The sequence below is a fragment of the Halichoerus grypus genome, chromosome 7, assembly GCF_964656455.1.
Source record: "Halichoerus grypus chromosome 7, mHalGry1.hap1.1, whole genome shotgun sequence".
NCBI lineage: Eukaryota > Metazoa > Chordata > Mammalia > Carnivora > Phocidae > Halichoerus > Halichoerus grypus.
This window is the reverse complement of record NC_135718.1, coordinates 97432658-97452735: the sequence shown is the minus strand read 5'-3', so window position 1 is coordinate 97452735 and position 20078 is coordinate 97432658. Positions and strand designations below refer to the sequence as shown.

The 20078-nt window shown below is 49.5% G+C and overlaps 1 protein-coding gene across 1 annotated transcript in view; it reads left to right on the top strand.

Moving 5' to 3' along the window:
- Nucleotides 1–13757, top strand: part of GPA33 (glycoprotein A33) — a 38552-nt gene extending 24795 nt beyond the window's left edge. Inside the window, exons 4-7 of the mRNA XM_078078661.1 lie at nucleotides 5319–5471; nucleotides 11953–12072; nucleotides 12740–12866; nucleotides 13316–13757. Coding sequence (XP_077934787.1) covers nucleotides 5319–5471; nucleotides 11953–12072; nucleotides 12740–12866; nucleotides 13316–13448 — 533 coding nt within the window. The 3' untranslated portion in view covers nucleotides 13449–13757. The remainder of the gene's footprint in view (nucleotides 1–5318; nucleotides 5472–11952; nucleotides 12073–12739; nucleotides 12867–13315) is intronic.
- Nucleotides 13758–20078: the final 6321 nt, after the last annotated feature.

Here is a 20078-nt window from a genome sequence, read left to right as displayed (position 1 = left end):
GTTCATTTTTCTTTTGATTATTCCTATGCTGATATTACATGGTTTTGATTACAGCATGTTTATACTCAGTGTTGATATATATATAGGCATATTTATCTATTTATCTAATTTTTTGTTTTTCTGTTTTTTGTTTTTTGGTTTTTTTTTTTAGTTAGAGCTATCAGTGTTTGAATAGTTGGCTTTTAATACCTGGTACTGTGTAATATCTTCTCTTACTAAACTATTCCAAAAAAATTCTGTCAATTTTTACACATTTATTCTTCCATGTTAATTTTTTAAATCACTTTGCTTAGCTAAAAATAGAAGTTGATGGGAATTATGGTCAACTTACAAATTAATTTGCAAAGGAATGACATATTAAAAAGATTAAGTCCTCTCATCCAGGAAGAAGTATTTCAGATTTAATGACCTTCAATAACAAGGGATCTCTAATAGAATTCCAGGCCTCCCGTGGACAGAAGCAGAGCCCTTTTTTTTGGTTTGTAGAAGGAAGGCACAGGACCTCTTTCCCAACCCTGCACCCATCCATGTAGCCAAATTTCCCGTTTCTCCGTGTCCTAAAACAGAAGGGTTTTTATCTTAAATAGAGAGAAAACTACCATCAACTTGCAATGACCTTGGTCTGTGGGAAAGTTGCCACAAATTCATGGTCATAATAGTTCCCATTTACTGAGGACCAGGTACGTGCCAGGCATCTAAGAGCTTTACATTTATTGTCTCTTTTAATCTCTGCAATCCATCTGTGGAAGTGGGTACTAACACGTTCAACAGAACGCTGAGGCTCGAGACACCTGTAGAAAGTGTGCAAGCTTCCGTCAAAACAGCATGGCCCAAATGCAAAGCCCTGCGCGGCTCCACCACGTAAGCCTGCCACCCCCGGCCAGTAATTGATCCAGGTCAGGAGGATTCCCAAATTCTTCTAGGTTTACTTACCTTTTCAAAGTACCCTCTCTGTCAGTTGAAAGCAGACATAAGCTTGCCAGTGATGTTTTAGCTGGCCCCGGCAGTAACTTGAGCTCTGCGCTTCCTGGATCCATGCCAACAGAAGGTTGGCGGGGCAGAGCCGAGAGAGCCCTGGATACGCCATTTGCCCTCATTTGTCCACAGAGCTGCATCTTGGACACATCACTCATTGATAACTGAGGTTCTGTACCTGCTCTTCCACGTGGGAGGTCTTTGCTTAGGGTCCAGGAGATGGAAGCCCCACTGGCCCATGAGTGCGTGCCTCATTGTCTCTGGGTTTTCACGGCGGGGGCTCTTGATGGTCTTAGACCTTTAGGAACATTCACAGCCCCTCTCAGCTCACGGACGAGGCTGTCGCCATCACACATTATCACCTTCTAGCGTTTTTACAGCCGTGTTTTAGTTGCTCCCAATCTACCTGGGGTGCCTGATGTGTTTGTCTACCCGGGACCCTTAGAGCAAGGGGCCTGCTCTCTGGAGGGCCCCTCAGCTCGAGATCTGTAGCGCACAGAAGGCTGTGAGTTGTTGAAATGGAGCTCTGCTCTTCCCTCCTGCTGCTATAGCAACCTTAGTCCAAACCCAAACAAATAACTGTGTTTGCCTTGCCTGTTAAAAATACTAATTAGAAAAAAAGAGAGAGAAACTAAAAAAGAAAAACATTCACTCGTATCACTAGGTCTTGTACTTGTCCACGTTGACTTCCAGCTCCTGTGCACATGCTTGTTCATGTCATAACTGAGTTTGTAGCCGAATGGGTTGGTTCTTTGCTCTTTTCATTCCTCACCAGGTAGCCCTTTCCGCTGTCTTAGCACCTACAGTCCCTTAAGCTCCCTGCTACTTGGGTGAGTGGGTAGAGTCCCCTGTCCCTGGCTGAACATTCAGCCTGTTCCAATCAAAGCCATTATGAATAATGTTGTAACAAATTGTTTTGTGTACATAGCTCTTAATTTTTATTTGCGTTAGCTCCTTGGAGAGATATTATAAGCTAAGAAAATGCACATTTTTATCTAGTTTCTATTCTGTAGGTCTTCCTCCAAACCCATGGCCCTGAATCCCTCACTTCTCCGGATCTGGTCCTTTTCTGGCTGATTCCGTCTCTTTCTGGCTTCCCTTAAGTAGCTCCCACTTTCCTCTGGCAACAAGCTGGTTGGGGGAAAGGTAGCAAGACCCCACTTACGTGTGAATGTCCGATTCCTCCTTCCCTCCCAGGGCCAGCTTCATTTTAAGACAGGAACTAGCTAACTAGAAGGGCAAAGATACAAGTTAAATCAGAGATTATGGAACTCAGTGTTTTGCTTTACAACGAGAGAGAGAGAAAGAGAGAGAGGAAAGGAAAGAGAGAAATCATTTTGTACTCTCTGTTCAGAAATCCAGTAAAAATCTTTAAAAGAAAGTTTTGTTTCCAAATGGCTTTTGCTACTGGGCTTTTTTTAGGTAGAAGGGCTTTAATTATACGGGGCCGCCCACACGGGGCTGGGCGACCTCACAGTAAACTGAGGGAGCGGAGAGCTTCCGGACAGGGGCGGAGCACGCAGAGCGGGTCACCGGGGGAAGCCACCTGGCCCTGGGGCCCGGCACGCGGCGCTCCGGAGGGGTGGGGGTGGGGTGGGGGTGGGAACCGAGCAGCTCCCCGGCCTCTGGCGCCCCCTGGCGTCTGCAGCGGGAGGCGCAGGCTTTGGAGCGGCGCGGTGCCCCGTCCCGAAAGCTCCAGGTACAGCCGCCTTCGGTCTGGGAGGTAGGAAGAGCCCACCCAGAACCCTAGATCTCCGGGAGCCCCGCAGGCCTCACAGCCCCGCAGGAAGGGCTGTTTAAACTAGAGCTGATTCGAGGTCCTAGCTGGTTGTGATGGTGGGGGGCTGGGGAAGGAATCCTTAGAGAAGGATCAGGACAGAGTTGGGGGGGTTGTGCCTAGGGTGAGCTGGGGTGGGAGGACAGCCTGGGGGCTGAGGGGTAAGGGCCCCAGGTGTGTGTGTGTGTGGGGGGTACGGACAAAAACCTGACACACTCCTTCATAAGGCTGGTCTCTTGTTACCTCTACTGCTGCCTCCAGAGTGAATGAAGGCTTTGCCTTAATAATTTCTCCTGGCAAAGCTAGCCTCCGGATATGTCCAGCTTGCTTTTTTATGTTTCTGTAGGTGCTAGATGCTCCTTTGCCTTGGTCTGTTCTCTCTCCTTTTTGTCTCGGATCCCAGAGAAGGCTGGTCACGGAAAGGCTTGACAATGGTCATGCACACCAAGTATGAGGCTGGCTCCATGTGACACTTCTTCGGGGGTGTCATAGTTCAGGCGGGCTCTCTAACTGGGAAAGTTGTAGCCCCCTGGTCAAGGCATCCCTGGGAAGCAGGCTGAGTGCTTTTCATGCGTGGAGAGGGCTGTTCCTGTACCTCTGGAGAGTTCAGGAGGCACTTGGCTCATCAACACTGACCTAGAGCCAGTCTCTGGGGAAGCAGTGTTCACCTTCCTTGTACCCGTTTGCAGGGCCCGCGGGGCGGACGGCTGCTTGTCAGAGTGGTCCGAAGGCAGCAGTCTCTTCCTGCCCAGGCTGCTTCAGTCCCTGGGGCCTGGACCAGGATATAAAAAGGTGGCTCGTGAACCAAGCTTGGGCCTCTTAGGTTTAGGGACTGTGCAGCTGGGGCTGGTGTGGGGGAGGGCCTGTCATTTTCTCCACGCTTGTCCCACACCTGGTGGCCCTCAGGAGAGAAGAAGGAGCTGTGGGGCACACACACCCAAGAACCCCTTGCCTGTCTCAGAGAAAAACCAGAAGTGGCGGCCGGGTGCATCCCAGGTAGCTTCCCCCAGCCACTCCGGGGGGGGGGGGGGAGACAGGGGGCTGCGCCGTTCTGCGTGCTCAGTGACCGTGCATCCGTGCAGTCTGGATGGTGCAGTGGGTGGTGCTACTGACCGGGGCAAGCAGACCATCCAGGGGTCTGAAGAAAGAGGTGGAGGGGACAGGCCTGCCACGGGGGATTCAGTAATAGCCCTCTGCACTGCCTGTTCTTCCCGTCCCCAGCCCCAAGGACGCTACCTGAAGTCTCAAGCATACCTGATGCTTCTTCCTGCCTCAGGGCCTTTGCACATGCTGTTCCCTCTGTGTGGAGGGCCCTCACCTCTCTCTGACCACCACCACCTCCACTGTTGGCCTTGCTTACTTTCACTCTTCCTCCAGGTCACAGCCCAGGCTGTGGGGGTCAGTGTCCCTTGCTTGTACCTTCCCCGCCCCCACAGCCTTGCCTCCTGCCCGGTCATGGTCCAGTTACTTGTCTTTTGCCCCCACTGGACTCCTCGAACACAGGGACTCACTCACTATGTCATCCCAGTGCCTAGCGGTATCAGACGTACAGGAAGTGCCCCACAAGGTTTGGAGAATGAGCCATCCTACCCAGTGGTGTAGGATGAGCCATCCTGCAGCAATGCCAAGTGAATGGCACCAGCTTAAGATCCTCGGGAATTGTGGGAGATCACGTCAGGATTGTGAGTAGAGGGGCCTGTTGGTTTCTGTAACCTCCTTTCTGTAGGCTTCCCTTTCCTTGTCTCTTCCTTTCTGCCCCCACCCCCACCCCTTCGGTCCTCGTTGTCACCCAGCATGCAACTCTGCTGCCACCTGGGGTCTCTCCAATCACCCAGCTACTCCGAGCAGTTGCATTTTCTCAGCAAAACCCAGGACGAGGGCAGTGCTTAACACAAAGGGAACCTTCCTAAGAAGTCTGAGTTGAAGGGCTTCAGAGAGAGGGGCCTTTCCCTAACCCAGGGGCAGGCAAACATGGCCAAATCCAGCCTGCGCCTCTTCGTACATGGCCTGCAAGCCAAGAATGGTTTTTACATTTATAAAGGGTTATTGAAAACATGGAAACAGTGACAGACACCATAACGTGGCCCACAACGTCTAAAATATTACCTTTGACCCTTTACAGAAATTCTGTTGTCCCCTCATCTTACAGATGGGAACACTGGGGGACTGCAAGGTTTCCCTAAAATGGCACAGACGAGCCAACAGCAGAAGGAGCTCTCCTGGGCTGGTGGAGAGATCCCTGGACGTGGAGTCAGGAGACCTGGGTTCCAGTCCCACCCAGTCTCCTCTCTGGGCCTCAGTGTCCCCACCATTTATAATGGTGGTGACTCTAATCTTGTACTCAGGATGCTTCCTGATGTAGGTGTGCGCTGCATCTCTGTGATGGTGACAGGGCCACCAAGATCTTTTGCGGTGGATCGACCTTACAGCACTATTTCTCACCAGTAGGCTATGAATTTCTCTGCCTGAGAACAAACAGCGGTATGAGTGTGTGTCCGAGGCGGGAGGGGGCTGTCACCGCGCCCCACCTGATTCGTGCCTTCCCTCTGATCCTTCCCCTGTGCAGTGCCACCCTCCAAGCCAGAATGCGGCATCAAGGGAGAGGCCGTGATCGGGAACGACATCCAGCTGACCTGCCAATCGAAGGAGGGCTCTCCGGCCCCTCAGTACACATGGAAGGCCTACGACGTCCTGAACCAGGAGCGGCCAACCCCAGCAGGTAACGGGGGCAGTGGGGAGGACAGGCCCCCACCCGCAAATGCTAGGGCCGCCAGGGGAGATCCTGGCCTGACCAGTCAGGTCTCCCTGAAGGGCTGCCCGTTTCCTCGCCCCCTCCTCCCCCCTGCAGCATCTCTGAGTCTTCTCATGATAATCCCCATCTCACAGGTTGTTGTGGAAAATAAAGGTGAGTCACATAAAGCACTCTGTGGAAGCGCATAATAAATCTTCATCTGTTATCTTTGTTCTGCACAATTCAGTTCCTTGAATAAGCACGTCTGGATAGCCACTCCGTGCAAAAGCACCAGGTGGGGTTTTCATTTTGACTGTGATCATGTCCTAAAGTATACATTCGAAGCCTCAAGCCTAGCTCTGGGGCTCCACTCAAGGGCGGGAATTCCCATCGGCATGCCCCATCCAGGCTGGTCCGGCTCAGGCTCCACGGAAGCCCTCCTTCCCAAACCTGCCCTCCGTTTGTGGCCACAGCCCCCTGCACGACCAGGCAGCTGTAAGGGTCCCTCAGTCTCAGGGAAGGAGACTTTAGGTTCAGTGGTGGTGGCCTGGAGACCTGCTTTGTACTGGGCAGCTTGCTCTTTGACCTTTGGTCAGGAAACAAACTGAAAAACAAAACAAAACAACCCTATATAAATATCTTACTGTCATTACCTTGGTGCCCACTGGTGGGGGGGATTCCTCGGTGGTATCTTTGGGCCCCAGTAGCCCCTGGCACAGCCAGCATTCCTGGAGATCAAAACAGACAAGGTCTGAAAGCTGCCGGCTGGCCTAACTTCTGGGCGGTCTCTCTGCTCGGTGTGGGTGAGGAGGAAGTGGGCAGTGAGAGGGGAGCAGAGGGTGGAGACGCTCCGGCTGAATGGACAGGCTGGGCTTTGGTCAAACAAGGACGGTCTTTGTCAGTCTGTCCTTCACTCACCTGGGGGCCAAACGAGAACTTCTTAGAAGTAATAAATACATAAATAAATAAATAAAACCCACTCACTCCAATGTAAATTAGAAAGGATATTGTGGATTTCAACAAGTTTCCAGTTTTGTTGACAAATTTCTGGCTGGCAAATTACTATCGAGTGTGTCTGGAATTTCTGGAAACCACCTGGCAGCTCTCGTCTGGGTTCAACGGTCCTGCCTCTCTGGCCTGTGCACGACCCGGTGATTCCAGCAATGGTCACCACGGTGTGCCACGGACAATGGCTGGTCGGCCCTTCCTTCCAGCTAAGTGTGTGTAGGGAGACCCAAGGCTGGCGAAGATTACATGGTGAGCACCGTGCTAGTTTTATAGCCAGGGCTGTTGTAAACCAGGGGAGGCATAAGGGCATAAAAGGCTTCTCCAAGGAGGGGGCCCCTGAGGCAGCAGTGTAGCATGGTGGCTAAGAGCATGGTGTGGGCTTGAATCCTGGCCTTGCCACTTGTTAGCTACGTGACCATGGCAATAGCCTCTCTGTGCCTTAGTTTCTACATCTGTAAAATGGGCATAACACTAGTACTTACTTCACAGAGTTCCTGTGAAGATTAAATAAAAGTACATGTAAAGCATGGAGACCATGCCTGGTAGGTAGATGGAACTCCTTAATGCTAGGTGTTATTAACTATGTGGTACGTGAGCTAGATCCTTAAGGATGAGTAGGGTAGGCATGGCAAATATCCCGGGAATCGCGAGAATTCTGTGCAGCCAAGGGTAGGGAGCATGCGTTGCAGGGAGGAGGGGGTACCACTTTAAGAAAAGCAGCGATGGGGGATCATGAAGAACCTGTGCATGGCGCCAGAGAGGCCGGCCTTTGCCCTGCAGCCCCAGGCACCTTCTGAGGGGCATCACAGATGACTGCCCTGCTCATGCTCTCCGGCCTCCATCAGGAAAGACTTCCAACCTTCGTCTTTCAGTGATTCAAAAGGGGAGAAACCTGAGGACATGAAAGAGGGTCAAAGGGAGACTCACATACTTACTTTGGAAAAGCTTCATCCTGCTTCAAGTTAAGGTTTGCTCAGAGTCAGAGTCCAGATCTGGGAGTGCCAGCCAAGAGTGTGGTTAATGGTAAAAGCTAGGCAAGCTTGCATCTGGTGTTGGATGGAACGGGGTGGGGTTCGTTCTCAGAGCCTTCGGACTCCACTTGCCTCACGGAGCACCAGAGTCAGACCAAACCCAGTTCTGATTTTTAAAACATTTCAGTCCACAGTGGACAATTTGAGAGAAGGGTTCCTCCACCCTTCTCTATCTGAAGACAGAAGAGATTGCTTCCTTTCACTTAGTAATCAATGGAAACAAGCCAGCAGCGAAAAGAACAGGGACTCTGGAATCAGTAAATAAGAATTTCAGTCCTGACTGAAGTCACTCACAGCCTCTCTGACCCTTAGTATCCTCATCTGAAAACCCTGGGATGAAAACCCAGAAGGCTGGGAAGAGGAAAGAGGAGATCCCATGTGTGATAGTTCTGAATATCCTTTGTAAGGCAGCTGAACTTCATGCACTGAAGGAGTAGGAATTTGGCTATCAAGGAAGGAGGGAGGGGTAATTCTGGGGGCTAGAGCACTTTAGAGGAGGATGTTCTTGAAGGATCAAAGGGTGGGTATGCGCCCTGCAGCCAGGGAGGATCTTGAGCATCCTGAGTGAAAGGTGGCAGCCATAGGGTCAGGGTTGTGGGGGTGGAGAGCGGCCAGGGACAGGAAAGTTAAACCTTGCCAATTTGACATCAGTGCCTCTGGGAGACGGGGTTTCTCTCTGCGGAAATCTCCCCAGCTGGAGCCCGGGGGAAGTGGGAGGCTGACGGTCCTGTGCGTTTCTCTTCTTGACCACAAGGTGTCGCCACTGCAGCGAAAACATCAGCTTTAGCCGGCTTTCAGAAACTGTATTAGGTCGTTTCCAAGAGGAAAAGGGGCTTGGGAGCCCAAGCTCAGAGTCAGAGCAGATCTTGTGGCACTGGATATGCACTGGTTAATTCCAGACCAGCTTCTAATGTCCACCGTTTCCTTTGCGGAACAAGGCCCGGAGTCCAAAGCTGGGCTCTGATAACCGGAAAGGTCCTGGAGGCAGTCTGAAGTCTTCTGTCCTGATCGGTCGGCAATGTGCTGTGTACACCTTACACATAGACTGAATCTCTATTTTTTTTTTTTTAAAGATTTTATTTATTTATTTGAGAGAGAGAGAGAGCAGGAGAGGGTCAGAGGGAGAGGGAGAGAGAGAACCCCAAGCAGACTCCCTGCTGAGTGTGGAGCCTGATACTCGGCTCAATCTCACAACCTTGAGATCATGACCTGAGTCGAAATCAAGAGTTGGACGCTCAACCGACTGAGTCACCCAGGTGCCCCAAGATGCCTCTTAAAAATAAAAAAAAATCCAACTAGTTTAGAAAATAAGACCATTAGGGAGGAGGAGTTAAGATGTCAGAGGAGGGAATATTAGCCATCAAAAAAAAAAAAAAATGAAATCTTGCCATTTGCAATGATGTGGATGGAACTGGAGGGTATTATGTTAAGCAAAATAAGTCAAGAGAGAGACAATTATCATATGATTTCACTCATATGTGGAATTTAAGAAACAAAACAGATGAACATAGGCAAAGGGAAGGGAAAATAAGAGAAAAACAGAGAGGAAGGCAAATCATAAGAGATGCTGAACTCTAGGAAACAAACCGAGGAGAGGTGGGTGGGGGGATGGGGTAACTGGGTGATGGGCACTGGGAGGGCACAGGAGGTAATGAGCACTGGGTGTTATATGCAACTGATGAATCACTAAATTCTCCCCCTGAGACTAATAATACACTGTATGTTAACTAACTTTAATTTTTAAAAATTTTAAAAGAAAAGAAGACCATTATTACTATAACCTCCACTTAGGGACACCCAGTGCTCATTAGCAAATTAGAAGCTCTAAGAGTTCTGTTGTTAAAAAATGTATTTAACCCTCTCTCAATGATTTTGAAATTTGCTTTGGTCATGGACTGCTTTTTTAGTACCGTATGTTAATGTCATGTGTAAGCAATATTCCAGAAAACATTTGGAGGCATGAAATTCTAGGGTAGAAACATATAGAGAATGAGCATCCAGAAGATACAGCTGGGGGTTTCAAGGGAAGAATCTGAAGAAAGTACATAGGAAAAGATTGGAAGAAAATAACCCAAATCATCAGCTGTTATTTCTAGCTGGTGAAATTATGGATGATTTTATTTTATTCTCTGTTCTTTATACCAGCTTTCCCTGACCCTTCAGATGAGATTAAACTCCCTTGCTATAAACTCAAATAGCATTTCCATTTCTAACTCTAATCGCCCTGTGATCACCCTGGTTTCTTGTCTGTCAGCCCTCAGGCCAGGACAGAGACTGTCTTCATCTTTAGGGCTATGGCAATCAAGCTTCTAAAGGTTTTCTGGACTGGATTGATTTAAATAATAGCTTCATATCATGTACAAATTCTTATAATGAACCTACATTAGTTGTGTAATACCTATTTTTTTAAAGAAAATTGTCAACTGCTCCAGAGAGTTCTAGACCTAAAACAGGATTTTTGTTACGCTTTATCATTTCTTAATTTTGTGACATGTGGCAAGTACCTTAACTTCTCGAAGCCTCCAGTTACATCGGTGACATTGGAGATTGAATATTTGTCCCACTTCCCGTACAAGATTGCTGACAAAATCATAAGACATCACATTTGAGGAAGTATACAGAGTAGCACATCCAGACAAGGGAAATCTGCACCAGATACAATCTGGCAAGAGATTGGAGGTGGGGCAAGGGGGGGCCGCACAGCAGGGGGACTGGCCAGAGATAAAGCTGAGGTGATTGCAGGACCAGATCTGTAACCCTGTGATGGCATTAAGAAGCTTGGACTTGTTTTTTTTTTTTTACGTTTTTATTTTAATTGCAGTTAACACACAGTGTAATATTAATTTCAGGTGTACAATATAGGGATTCAACACTTTCACACATCACCTGGTGCTCATCACAAGTGTGCTCCTTAATCCCCATCACCTGTTTAACCTTCCCCCACGGTAACCATCAGTTTGTTCTCTAGAGTTAAGCATCTTTTTCTTGATTTGTCTCTCTTTTTTTCCCTTTGCTCAGTTGTTTTGTTTCTTAAATTCCACATATATGGACAACAGTATGGAGGTTCCTCAAAAAGTGAAAAATAGAACTACACTATGATCCAGTAATCCTACTACTGGGTATTTACTCAAAGAATACAAAAACACAAATTCAAAGGGATACATGCACCCCTATGTTTGTAGCAGCATTATTTACAATAGTCAAGTTATGGAAGCTGCCCAAGTGTCTATTCACTGATGAATGGATAAAGAAGAAGTGTTATGTGTATGCAATGTAATATTCAGCCATAAAAAAAGAAGGAAATCTTGCCATTTGCAACAATATGGAACTGGAGGGTATAATACTAAGCGAAATAAGTGAGTCAGAGAAAGCCTGGACTTGTTGTTGAAGATTAGGAGCCACCTCTGGAATGTCTGAGCCGTACAGTGACTGGGTCCCACTTGCCAGGTCAAACATCTCCTCTGGATGAAATGCAACCACCTGGTGGCAGAAGATCTTATGAGGCTTGGGGTGCCTGGGTGGCTCAGTCGGTTAAGCGGCTGCCTTCGGCTCAGGTCATGATCCCAGGGTCCTGGGATCGAGTCCCGCATCGGGCTCCCTGCTCTGCGGGGAGCCTGCTTCTCCCTCTCCCTTTGCCTACTTGTGTTCTCCCTCTATCTCTCTGTCAAATAAATAAATAAAATCTTTAAAAAAAAAAAAAATCTTATGAGGCTAACTCTGCCGCAGATTAGAGGAAATGGTTTCTAACTCTCCACTCAAGATAGCAGTTATGACAAAGCATCTTTGAGGACAGGGCATATAAAGAGGTCTAAGCATAAAGCTCTCCCTTTCAAGGTGAAGAGATCCATAGGATCACAGATTTAGCAGGAAGGTTTCTCATGAGGACTATTGGACCATTCTTGATTTCTCAAAGACTTCTTCCACGAGTCCAAGCTCAAGGACTCAGTTTCGGAAGACCATAAAAGTGGTTATAACCATATCTTCTAATTAGAAAGCATTTTCATGTAATACATATGTATTTTATGTTTCCCGAGCACTTACTACACATCAGGTGTTCCGATGTGGGCTTGCATTGATCAGTACCTCATTTTATGCTATTAGCGTGCCTCACACGGACTCTTGTTATTTATAAATAGAGAAGCTAAGGTTCAGTGAAGCTAAGTTCCTGGGCCAAGGTCACAGAATTAATCAGGGGCAGAACCAGGGGGCCTGACTGAATTCTGAGCACTTCAGAATTGGGCATCCTGCCTGCAGCTGTCCTGGGAGGCCTAGAGGTGGATACTCTGTCTCTCTCCATGTTTCAGAGGAGGCTCGGACCAGTTCAGCCGCAGTGCTCGTGTCTGCCTAGGCATTCAGGTCTCCAGATTCCTAGGTGTTTCCACTGACCTGTGGTGCCTGGGCTCCTCACCCTCACTGTTCTTCCTTCCCAGTCACAGGCCAGACCTTGTCTCTGAAGAACATCTCCACAGATATGTCGGGTTATTACATCTGCACCTCCAGCAATGAGGTGGGGACCGCGTCCTGTAACATCACTGTGGCTGTCAGACCTCGTAAGAGCGGGCTGGGGGGCGAGGGGGGGAGGGGAGTGGACCAAGGCTGAAAGATCACTGGCTTGGGGTCCAAAGAGGCAGCTGAGAGAGACGCTGTGGAGGTGAATTGGGGAGCCTCTTCGGCAGGGTAGCTGGGGTGACCTCAGCCAGACACTCCCGGCCTAGAGGTCAGTCCAGTTCCCTTGGTTCTTTGCAAGTAGAGCCTCAGACTGACTTCTGGAGACCTGCTCAGCCCTGCCTGCCTTTAGGGCCACTCAGTGGGCCTGAGGGAAGTGTCCAGAGTCAGCTGCCACGGAGCCTGGACCTTATTTTTGGGGTGGGTCACCTCCAGCAGCTCAAGGACAAGCTAGATTACGAGTTGGCATGGCTGACAGCTGAGGACTTGGCTGGAGCCTGGGTCGCCCAGGGAGTGTTGAGATGCAGATCTACTGGCCTGTGCATCTTTGCGTCCGCCTCCATCCTGAAGCGCAGTCTCTAGACCTACCTGGTCACCTTTCTGCAAGGCCATGCCCTTCATGGCGTGTTACTAGAAGCTGACAGTACTCCCTGGGCTGGGAGGGAGGCTGGGCCTGCCCAGAGGCTTCCCTCACCCTGGCTCACCAGCCCCAGATGCCTGGGCTCAGGTCAGGACTCGGGAGGTGCCGCTGCCCTGCTCTGTCTCTTGCAGCCTCCATGAACGTGGCCTTGTATGCGGGCATTGCGGGCGGCCTGATTGCGGCCATCATCATCCTTGGCATTGTCATCTACTGTTGCTGCTGCCGCCAGCAGGAGGATGAGGCTGAGGACATGGCGCCGTGAGTGTTTGCGGGCACCTGTTGGCGGGGTCCTGAGCAGAGGGCGAGGACGTGTCACAGCACCTCATGGCCTTTGCCACTCACACCACCCCCGGGGACAGTGGCCCCCAAGTGGCCTTGCCATCCTGGTGCTTGACTGCAAGGCCCGTAGTTCCCTAGGCTTCTTGTGGCCTGTCTGGGGCAAGCGCGGGTGGGGGCCCCTCCAGGGGCTGGTCCCTCCTGGTCTGGCGGAGCCGGCCCGTTCCTATAACACTCTGAGCTCATGAGCAGAGCAAGTCTGTGCCACCCGCCTGTCCACTCGGAGCCAGCCCCCCAGCCCAGGGTCCCTTCGCATCTGGGCGGGGAGGGGCGGCAGGTGCGATGGCTGATCTTCCCATAAGGAGCACTGGGCCCAGCTCCTCCAGCCTGAGTGAGGGCAAATCCTTCCCCTCTGTCCTCACTGCTCTTAGGAATCGGGCGGCCTACCAGAAGGCTCCAAAGCAGGTGAAAGAGCTTCAGACAGAGCAGGACGAGGAGGATGACTATGGGCAAGAAGACCAGAAGAGCGCTGGGCGGGAGTCCCCCCGCCACGCTGACCGGTGACCGGAGCATGCCACACGCAGGCTGAGGTGGGGGGAAGATGGGTACTCATTCCTCTGCCGCCTGACTCCCCTCTCCTTGCCCCATTTTTCTGGCCCTCCATTCCCGTCACTGATGGGATGCTTCTTCCCTATGTCATCTGCTGGAGGACTTGGCTAAGGGGACCTTACTGGTGACTGACCCTGCCAAGGGCCCTCACCCACAAAGCGGCCCCCTCCCACTGCCATGCCTAGCTCACAGCCTGGCCCCCAGCCTGGAGCCGGCCGCAGCCTCACCTTCCTGTGTAGCTGGCGGGGGGCTCCCTGAGGCCCAGGGCGGAGCCTGGGTGCCCCTGGTTGGGAGCCCTCCGAAATGTGTGCTCCCGACGCGCACAGCACCTGGGGGAGCCCCTGGGGGAGGGGTTGAAGTCAGTACATACTTCTTGAATAAATGAGTCTTGGAAGGACTCCCTATTATTTATCCAACCTAAATGAAAACTCCTGCTTCAGGACCCACTTTGGCCTCAAGCTCCCTTTCCAGCTCATCTCCCGCCACTTCCCTGTACAGTCCAGAAACTCTCCGCAAGGGCCACCTTCCGCTCCCCTGCACACATCCTCAGGGGCCCCTCACTTTCTCTCCCTGGCTGGGATGCTGTTTCCATCGCCACCTGTCCCAACAGGCCCGCCTCAAAATCCCAGTGATTCCTATAACTGGACCCTGATCTCCCCGACACATGGGAACAATCTTGTCACCTTGTCTCACACTCGTCATGGGCCACACGGCAGTTTTCTGAGCATTAGCCTATCCCTAGGCTAATGTCTGAGCTCCTTGGGCCAGAGCCCAGCCTTCACTCCCCCCGCCACATCCCAGGAGCCCTCCCAGCAGGTGCTCACTCCAGCTGAATCTGGGTGCCTATCTTGATAGGTTGCATCTCCCCCTCCCTGGTCTCTCTGAGATGTTTGTAGATTCATGACTCCTCCCCCCCCAAACCCCTTGGCTAGTTTAGTGAAGGGAGTGTGTGCTGATGTAAGTGAACACACACGTGTGCACAAGCAGGGGATTGTTTCGGCTGGTCCCACATGCTCACTTCATGATGACTCTTCTCGAGAATACCTGGCATGACCTCCCCTGCTTCCTGACCCCTAACCCTGGCCCTGCTCCCCCACCGGCCTGGCGTGTCGCCCACTGTCAGATCACAAGCACTGTCCCAGCTTCGGGCTCGTGGCCTGGTGGCTAGTCTCACCCAAGTGCAGTTACATCATTGTCTTTTCTGGATGGCCAGCAAACCAGTTCTCGAAATCTATCATCCATTTGTGATTAAAAAAAAAAAAAAAAAATATATATATATATATACACACACATACACATATATGTATATATTTTGTTACATTCTTCACTTCATTCAAAATGCGATCAGTAATGATAAATTTGTTAGCGGAAATTCTTATTTCTTTTTTAACGTGGGTTTGTTCACACCGAGGGAAAGCTCGCGTCCTGTGGGTTTGTGTCTACTTACCGCACGCCTCTCTGCGTCCTAGGAGGGGCGAGGCAGGGTGCCGGGGGAGCAGAAGGTGGGATCTGTGGGTCGCAGTGCCTGTGGCCGCAGTAGGGTCAGGCAGGGTCTCTAGTGGGTGCTGTGGCCAGGACAGAACCCGCCCTGGTAGCAGAGGAATGTTCCAGGCGAAGTGCCGGACAGACCATGGTGGGCCTGGCCGTCGGCCAGCGGGCTTCCGGGAAGGGGGTGGCGATGCTCGTACCGGTTATACCCAGGATGGGGCCCTCCTGAGAGACGAGGAGGCAATCCTCCTGTTCCAGCTGTCGGACAGAACAGGCGGCTCTCGCTCCCCAAACCTGCGACGCTGTCACTCCTGCCACCCGTTCAAAGTCCTCTCGCCATGTCCCTTCCCATGGCACCTTGTGCCCCCTCCTGTCCCAGCACCCATCACGTGGTACTGTCCCCCCCACGGGCTGTTTCTGCCTCGGCCTCCAAGATTTGTGAGGGCAGGAGCTGAATCTCATTCACGGCCTGGCCCATGTTGGCACTGGAGACATGTGTGCTCAATAAATAATGTTTGGTGCCAACATTTCTTGCCCAAGGGCATCTCCTGGGCCTCTGCACCTTGAGGTGCCTTCCCGGCCTCGCGGGCAAGGCTCTAGAAGCGTGTTCTTGACAGAGCTGTGGCAGGGGGGCGGCCCCCTCCCCCGCTTGGGGCTGGCTTGGCTCGCTGTCCCGGAAAGGCTCTAAGGCTCACATGCCTTAGCTCCAGGCTCGTGTAAGAAAATGAGGGAAATCAGGACCCATTGCGTTCATTCAATAACCTTAAATCAGGGCCTACTGCCTCAATTTAAAATGACAAATCGTTTGTGAGCACCTACTCTGTGCTGGCTGCAGGGTATATAACGGTCACCAAGACACCGTTACTCAGGAGGAGCTGACGTCTAACTGGCGTTCTCTTACGTGAGTCTCAAATCACGTTATCAGCTGCTGAGGCTACAGTCTCCTGCTGAATTTATTTCAGTCCAGAAACGGTGGGAATGAGACGGTTGCAGGTTCTCCTAGAGTCAAAGTTAGCGATCCCAGTGTCCGTAGGCTGCCAGGCATTCCCTTCCCAATGCATGGTTTGCAGCTGACAGGTCAGAGACCTAATGGTGCTTGAGAAGAGAGACAAAGGCACCATTGTTTGAGGACAGACAGTGTGCTGGACACTTGTTAGGCTTCTGAAACAGTTTTTCATACAATCCTTACTGACATTTTCAAATATTAGGGCACATGGCAAGACGAGGCGTGCATGTTATCACCAAAGGAAGGACTCTGGCTGCCCAGAGAGGTCCCTTCAAAGTTGTATGAACTTGGTAAATCAGCCACTCTTCAGGGGCGTGGTCTTAAGTTGCTTTTGTGCGTGCCCCCACAGCACTGGCTTCCGAAGGCAGAGTGACATTAACCAACCTCACAGAGCCTGATGTACAATACTAACAGTGAACACTCAGATAGCACTTCTTCTGGACCAGCCACTGTTCCAAACACTTTCCATATAGCTCTCATAATCCTCACAGCAATGCTGCGAGTTAGGTGCTATTATTATTCCCATTTTACAGTGGAGGAAGCTGAGGCACAGTGAGTTTGAGCAGGCTGAATAAGCACAGAATGTCACTTTGTGATTTGCAGCTATTAAGCAGACCAGACTGTCTACCTACCTGAGGCATTCTCACCCCGTGAGCTCCGTGCCCTCAGTTGCTTACTGAACATGGAGTCAGGACAAGGGAACAGCTTCTCTACAGCACTGTGTATCACCAGGCATTGTGTCATCTCGGGGGGACTGTGAAGCATTCACCAGCCTTGCCCCATCCCTGCAGGTTCTGGTTCAGGGCCCTGAGCATCTGCAGGGGCGAGGCCCAGTCCCTACTGGAAAGTGCTGTCCTGTGGGAAGGACCTCCTCAGGGACACTTGCTATTGGCTCTTGAGTTTGCTCACGGAGATTGGCTATCTTCTGGCTGATTTCCAGAGAGGTCTTTCTACCCTCTCCGTTACAGACGAGGAAGCTGAGGCTCAGGGAGATAGCATCATTAGAGTTAACATACCTGGTAGGTATCAGAATAAGGATCAGACTCAGTTCTGTCTGATTCTGAAGGCCACGCTCTTTCCACTTGAGCACATGTCCTCCTGACCCCATGCATATGTACAAGATGACTGAACGGGGAAAAGACAGGGATGGAGAAAGAGTTACAGGGTTTTTATTTGTTTTAAATTGGTATATGGGAATTGTTACCTATTAAAATACAGGCATTTCAGATATAACACTAGATGTGCATTTCCAAAAACTGCTGCATTCTGCAAAATCACATGCTAAAAATAAGAGGACTTACAAGAAAACTAGGATAAGAGGCAGACCACAGAAAACCAGTGGAACTTTGTAACTGGATCCTTTTAAAACAACAATCCTGGTAAAAATACAGTGGTATTAAATCTATGCCATTAACAGCAAATATCATAGTCATCAACCTTTGACCCTCCAGACCTTTTGGCTTTCCTTTCTATAGCGACTGACTTACCAAAATTAAAAAATGATCCAAGAAATTCATCTGGCTATAGAGTTGGGGGGGTCTCCCTTTAAAACTTTTGGCTTTTATCAAGTGTATTGATTTTTAGCTATGTGCTTATCTTTGTACTTGAATTCTCTTGTTAGTGTGTGGATATATCCTGCCTTTGCCAGTTGTGGGAGAGGGCCAGGATATGCTGCAAGGTGGGTTTACCATTAGCTCGTGTTTTTTAAAAAACAATCTTTCCTTCTTTTTTTTTAAGATTTATTTATTTATTTGAGAGAGAGAGTGCAGGGGGCGGGGCTGGAGGGAGAGGGAGACAATCTTCAAGCAGACCTCCCGCCGAGCGTGGAGCTGGACACGGAGCTGGATCGGGACCCTGAGATCATGACCTGAGCCAAAATCAAGAGCTGGATGCTCAACAGACTGAGCCACCCAGGCACCCCCTTCCTTTTTTTTTTTTTTTTTTTTTTTAATGCAAGGTGTCTTTTAGTATTAGTCAACTTAAGCCAAGTTATGTCCTGGTAACAATGTAAAGTTTCAGTGGCTTACAACAACAAAGGGTTATTTCTTGCTCGTATTACCTGCTATCTCAGGTTAGCTCAGCCCTGCTGCACATCTTCCTCATTCTGGGATGCAGGCTGAAGATTAACCCAGCTCTTGGGACAGTGCATCTCACAGCAGAGGGAAAAGAAAAAATGAAAGACTTTGAGGAGACTCATAAAGCTTCTGCTTGGCAAGGGCTGCCACCCCTTCTGCTCCTATTTTGTGGCACAGAGCAAGTCACATGTCATTGGGACATGGGCCCACTGTCCTTCTCAGGGAGAAACAGTGAATATATTGAATCATCAAACCTTCGCTGTCTCCTCCTCTATACTCATAGCATCCCCATAAAACAAAGTGGATCGATTCTTGAAATCACTTAACTTGAAGCCACTTCTTGAATGAAAGGAAGGCACTTGTGCAGTATCTTTAGCTTTTTTATTAAGGCCTTCATGTATTGCTCAGGGTTTGTCTTTCATTGTGGGAAAGCTTGCTCCTCATGTCTGGGAAAGCCATCACCTTCCCAACGCCCAAAAGGACGAGGGGAGGGAAGAAGGCGAACCCTTCCAGAACCCAGTGAGAGCTAGCGACATGGAGAAGGGGTTTCCAGTAGGAGGTGGAGTCATGGAGAGATTCCAATGCCAAATAGCTGCACCAATGGAAGGAGTGGGCAGAGGAGGAAACACCACTCTCCCACCCCACCCGCCTCCCACTGGCAGAACCCAAGGAAGCCAGATGGCAAGACATCACGTCATGCCTTCTGTGGGGATCAGCCTCTTGGAGTAAAAATCAAGGAAGAAAGGGAAAGAGGAGGGGGGTGGGGAGTGCAAATGGAGAATAACCAACACATCTGCCTTCACCTATAACCAATTATGAGTATTCTGCTTCTACCAAGTACTAAATCTCTTCATCCCCACTCCTCTGCACCCCCTGCACCTTCTTAAGGGGTGAAGAGAGATTCATTCTACTTCTAAAAGAGTTAAAGCTCATTCCGAGATAACCCAGTCTAAGTTCCAAATAAGGAATTTTAGAAACACTCATAGCCTATTTTGAGGGCTGAAAGAACAAGGGCCTTTCAATGTCTTTCCAATTCCAGAAAATGGGGGACTGATTCTTCAGATGGCTGGTCCTGTGGCAGCATCACAGTTGACTGGGAGAGGCTGCGGGAGGGGTGCATATGGAGATGCCAAACATACACAGGAAGGTGGTGTGATTCTATGGTATCCCTCCACTGGAGTTTTTTCTCCTTCCACTATTTTTCTTGAAATAATCTCAAACCTACAAAAAATGTTTAAGCACAACACAAAAGGCTTTTCCTGAACCATTTGAGAATGCCAACACAATGCCCTATCACCCTAAATATGTTATTATATATGTATCATATTTAATGTGCATTTCCTCCCTATAAGGATATTTTCCTATGTAGCTGCAATACAACCATCGATATCAGGAAATCAGCATCAATACCCTCAGACCCCATTAAGTTTTCCCAATTTTCCCAGTAATATCCATTAGAGCAAGAGAATCTAGTTCAGAATTACTCATTGCATCTAGTTAGATATAATATCTCTGTCTGTATTTTGTAGAAAGTCTCCCAATTTGGGTTTGTCTGATATTTCTTCATGATTAACCTCATGTGTTTTTGAGAAGAGCATCATAGAAATGAAACTGTGTTCTTCTCATTGCATCCTATGGGATGGCACAGGATTTTAATTTTCCTCTTACTGATAATGTTAACTTTGATCATTGGATTTAAGTGGTGTCTGAAAGTTTTCTCCACTCTAAAGTTACTGTTTTCCCGTTGCAATAAGTAACTTCTTTTTTTGAGAGGTTCTTAGAGACTATGTAAACATACCATTTCTCATCAGAGTTTTAACTTACTTATCAATTGATTAAATCTCTATGGGCTTTTGTGTTTCTATTTTATCTCCTGGGTTGTAATCCTTTGCTGTCATTACTGATTTTGATGCTCAAATAGTCCCAGATTTTGGCCTTGGGAGCTCCTTTCTAGCTGACTTCTTTGACCTTTGACAATCTTATCATTCTTTTTACACTTCATCACTTTCTGACATA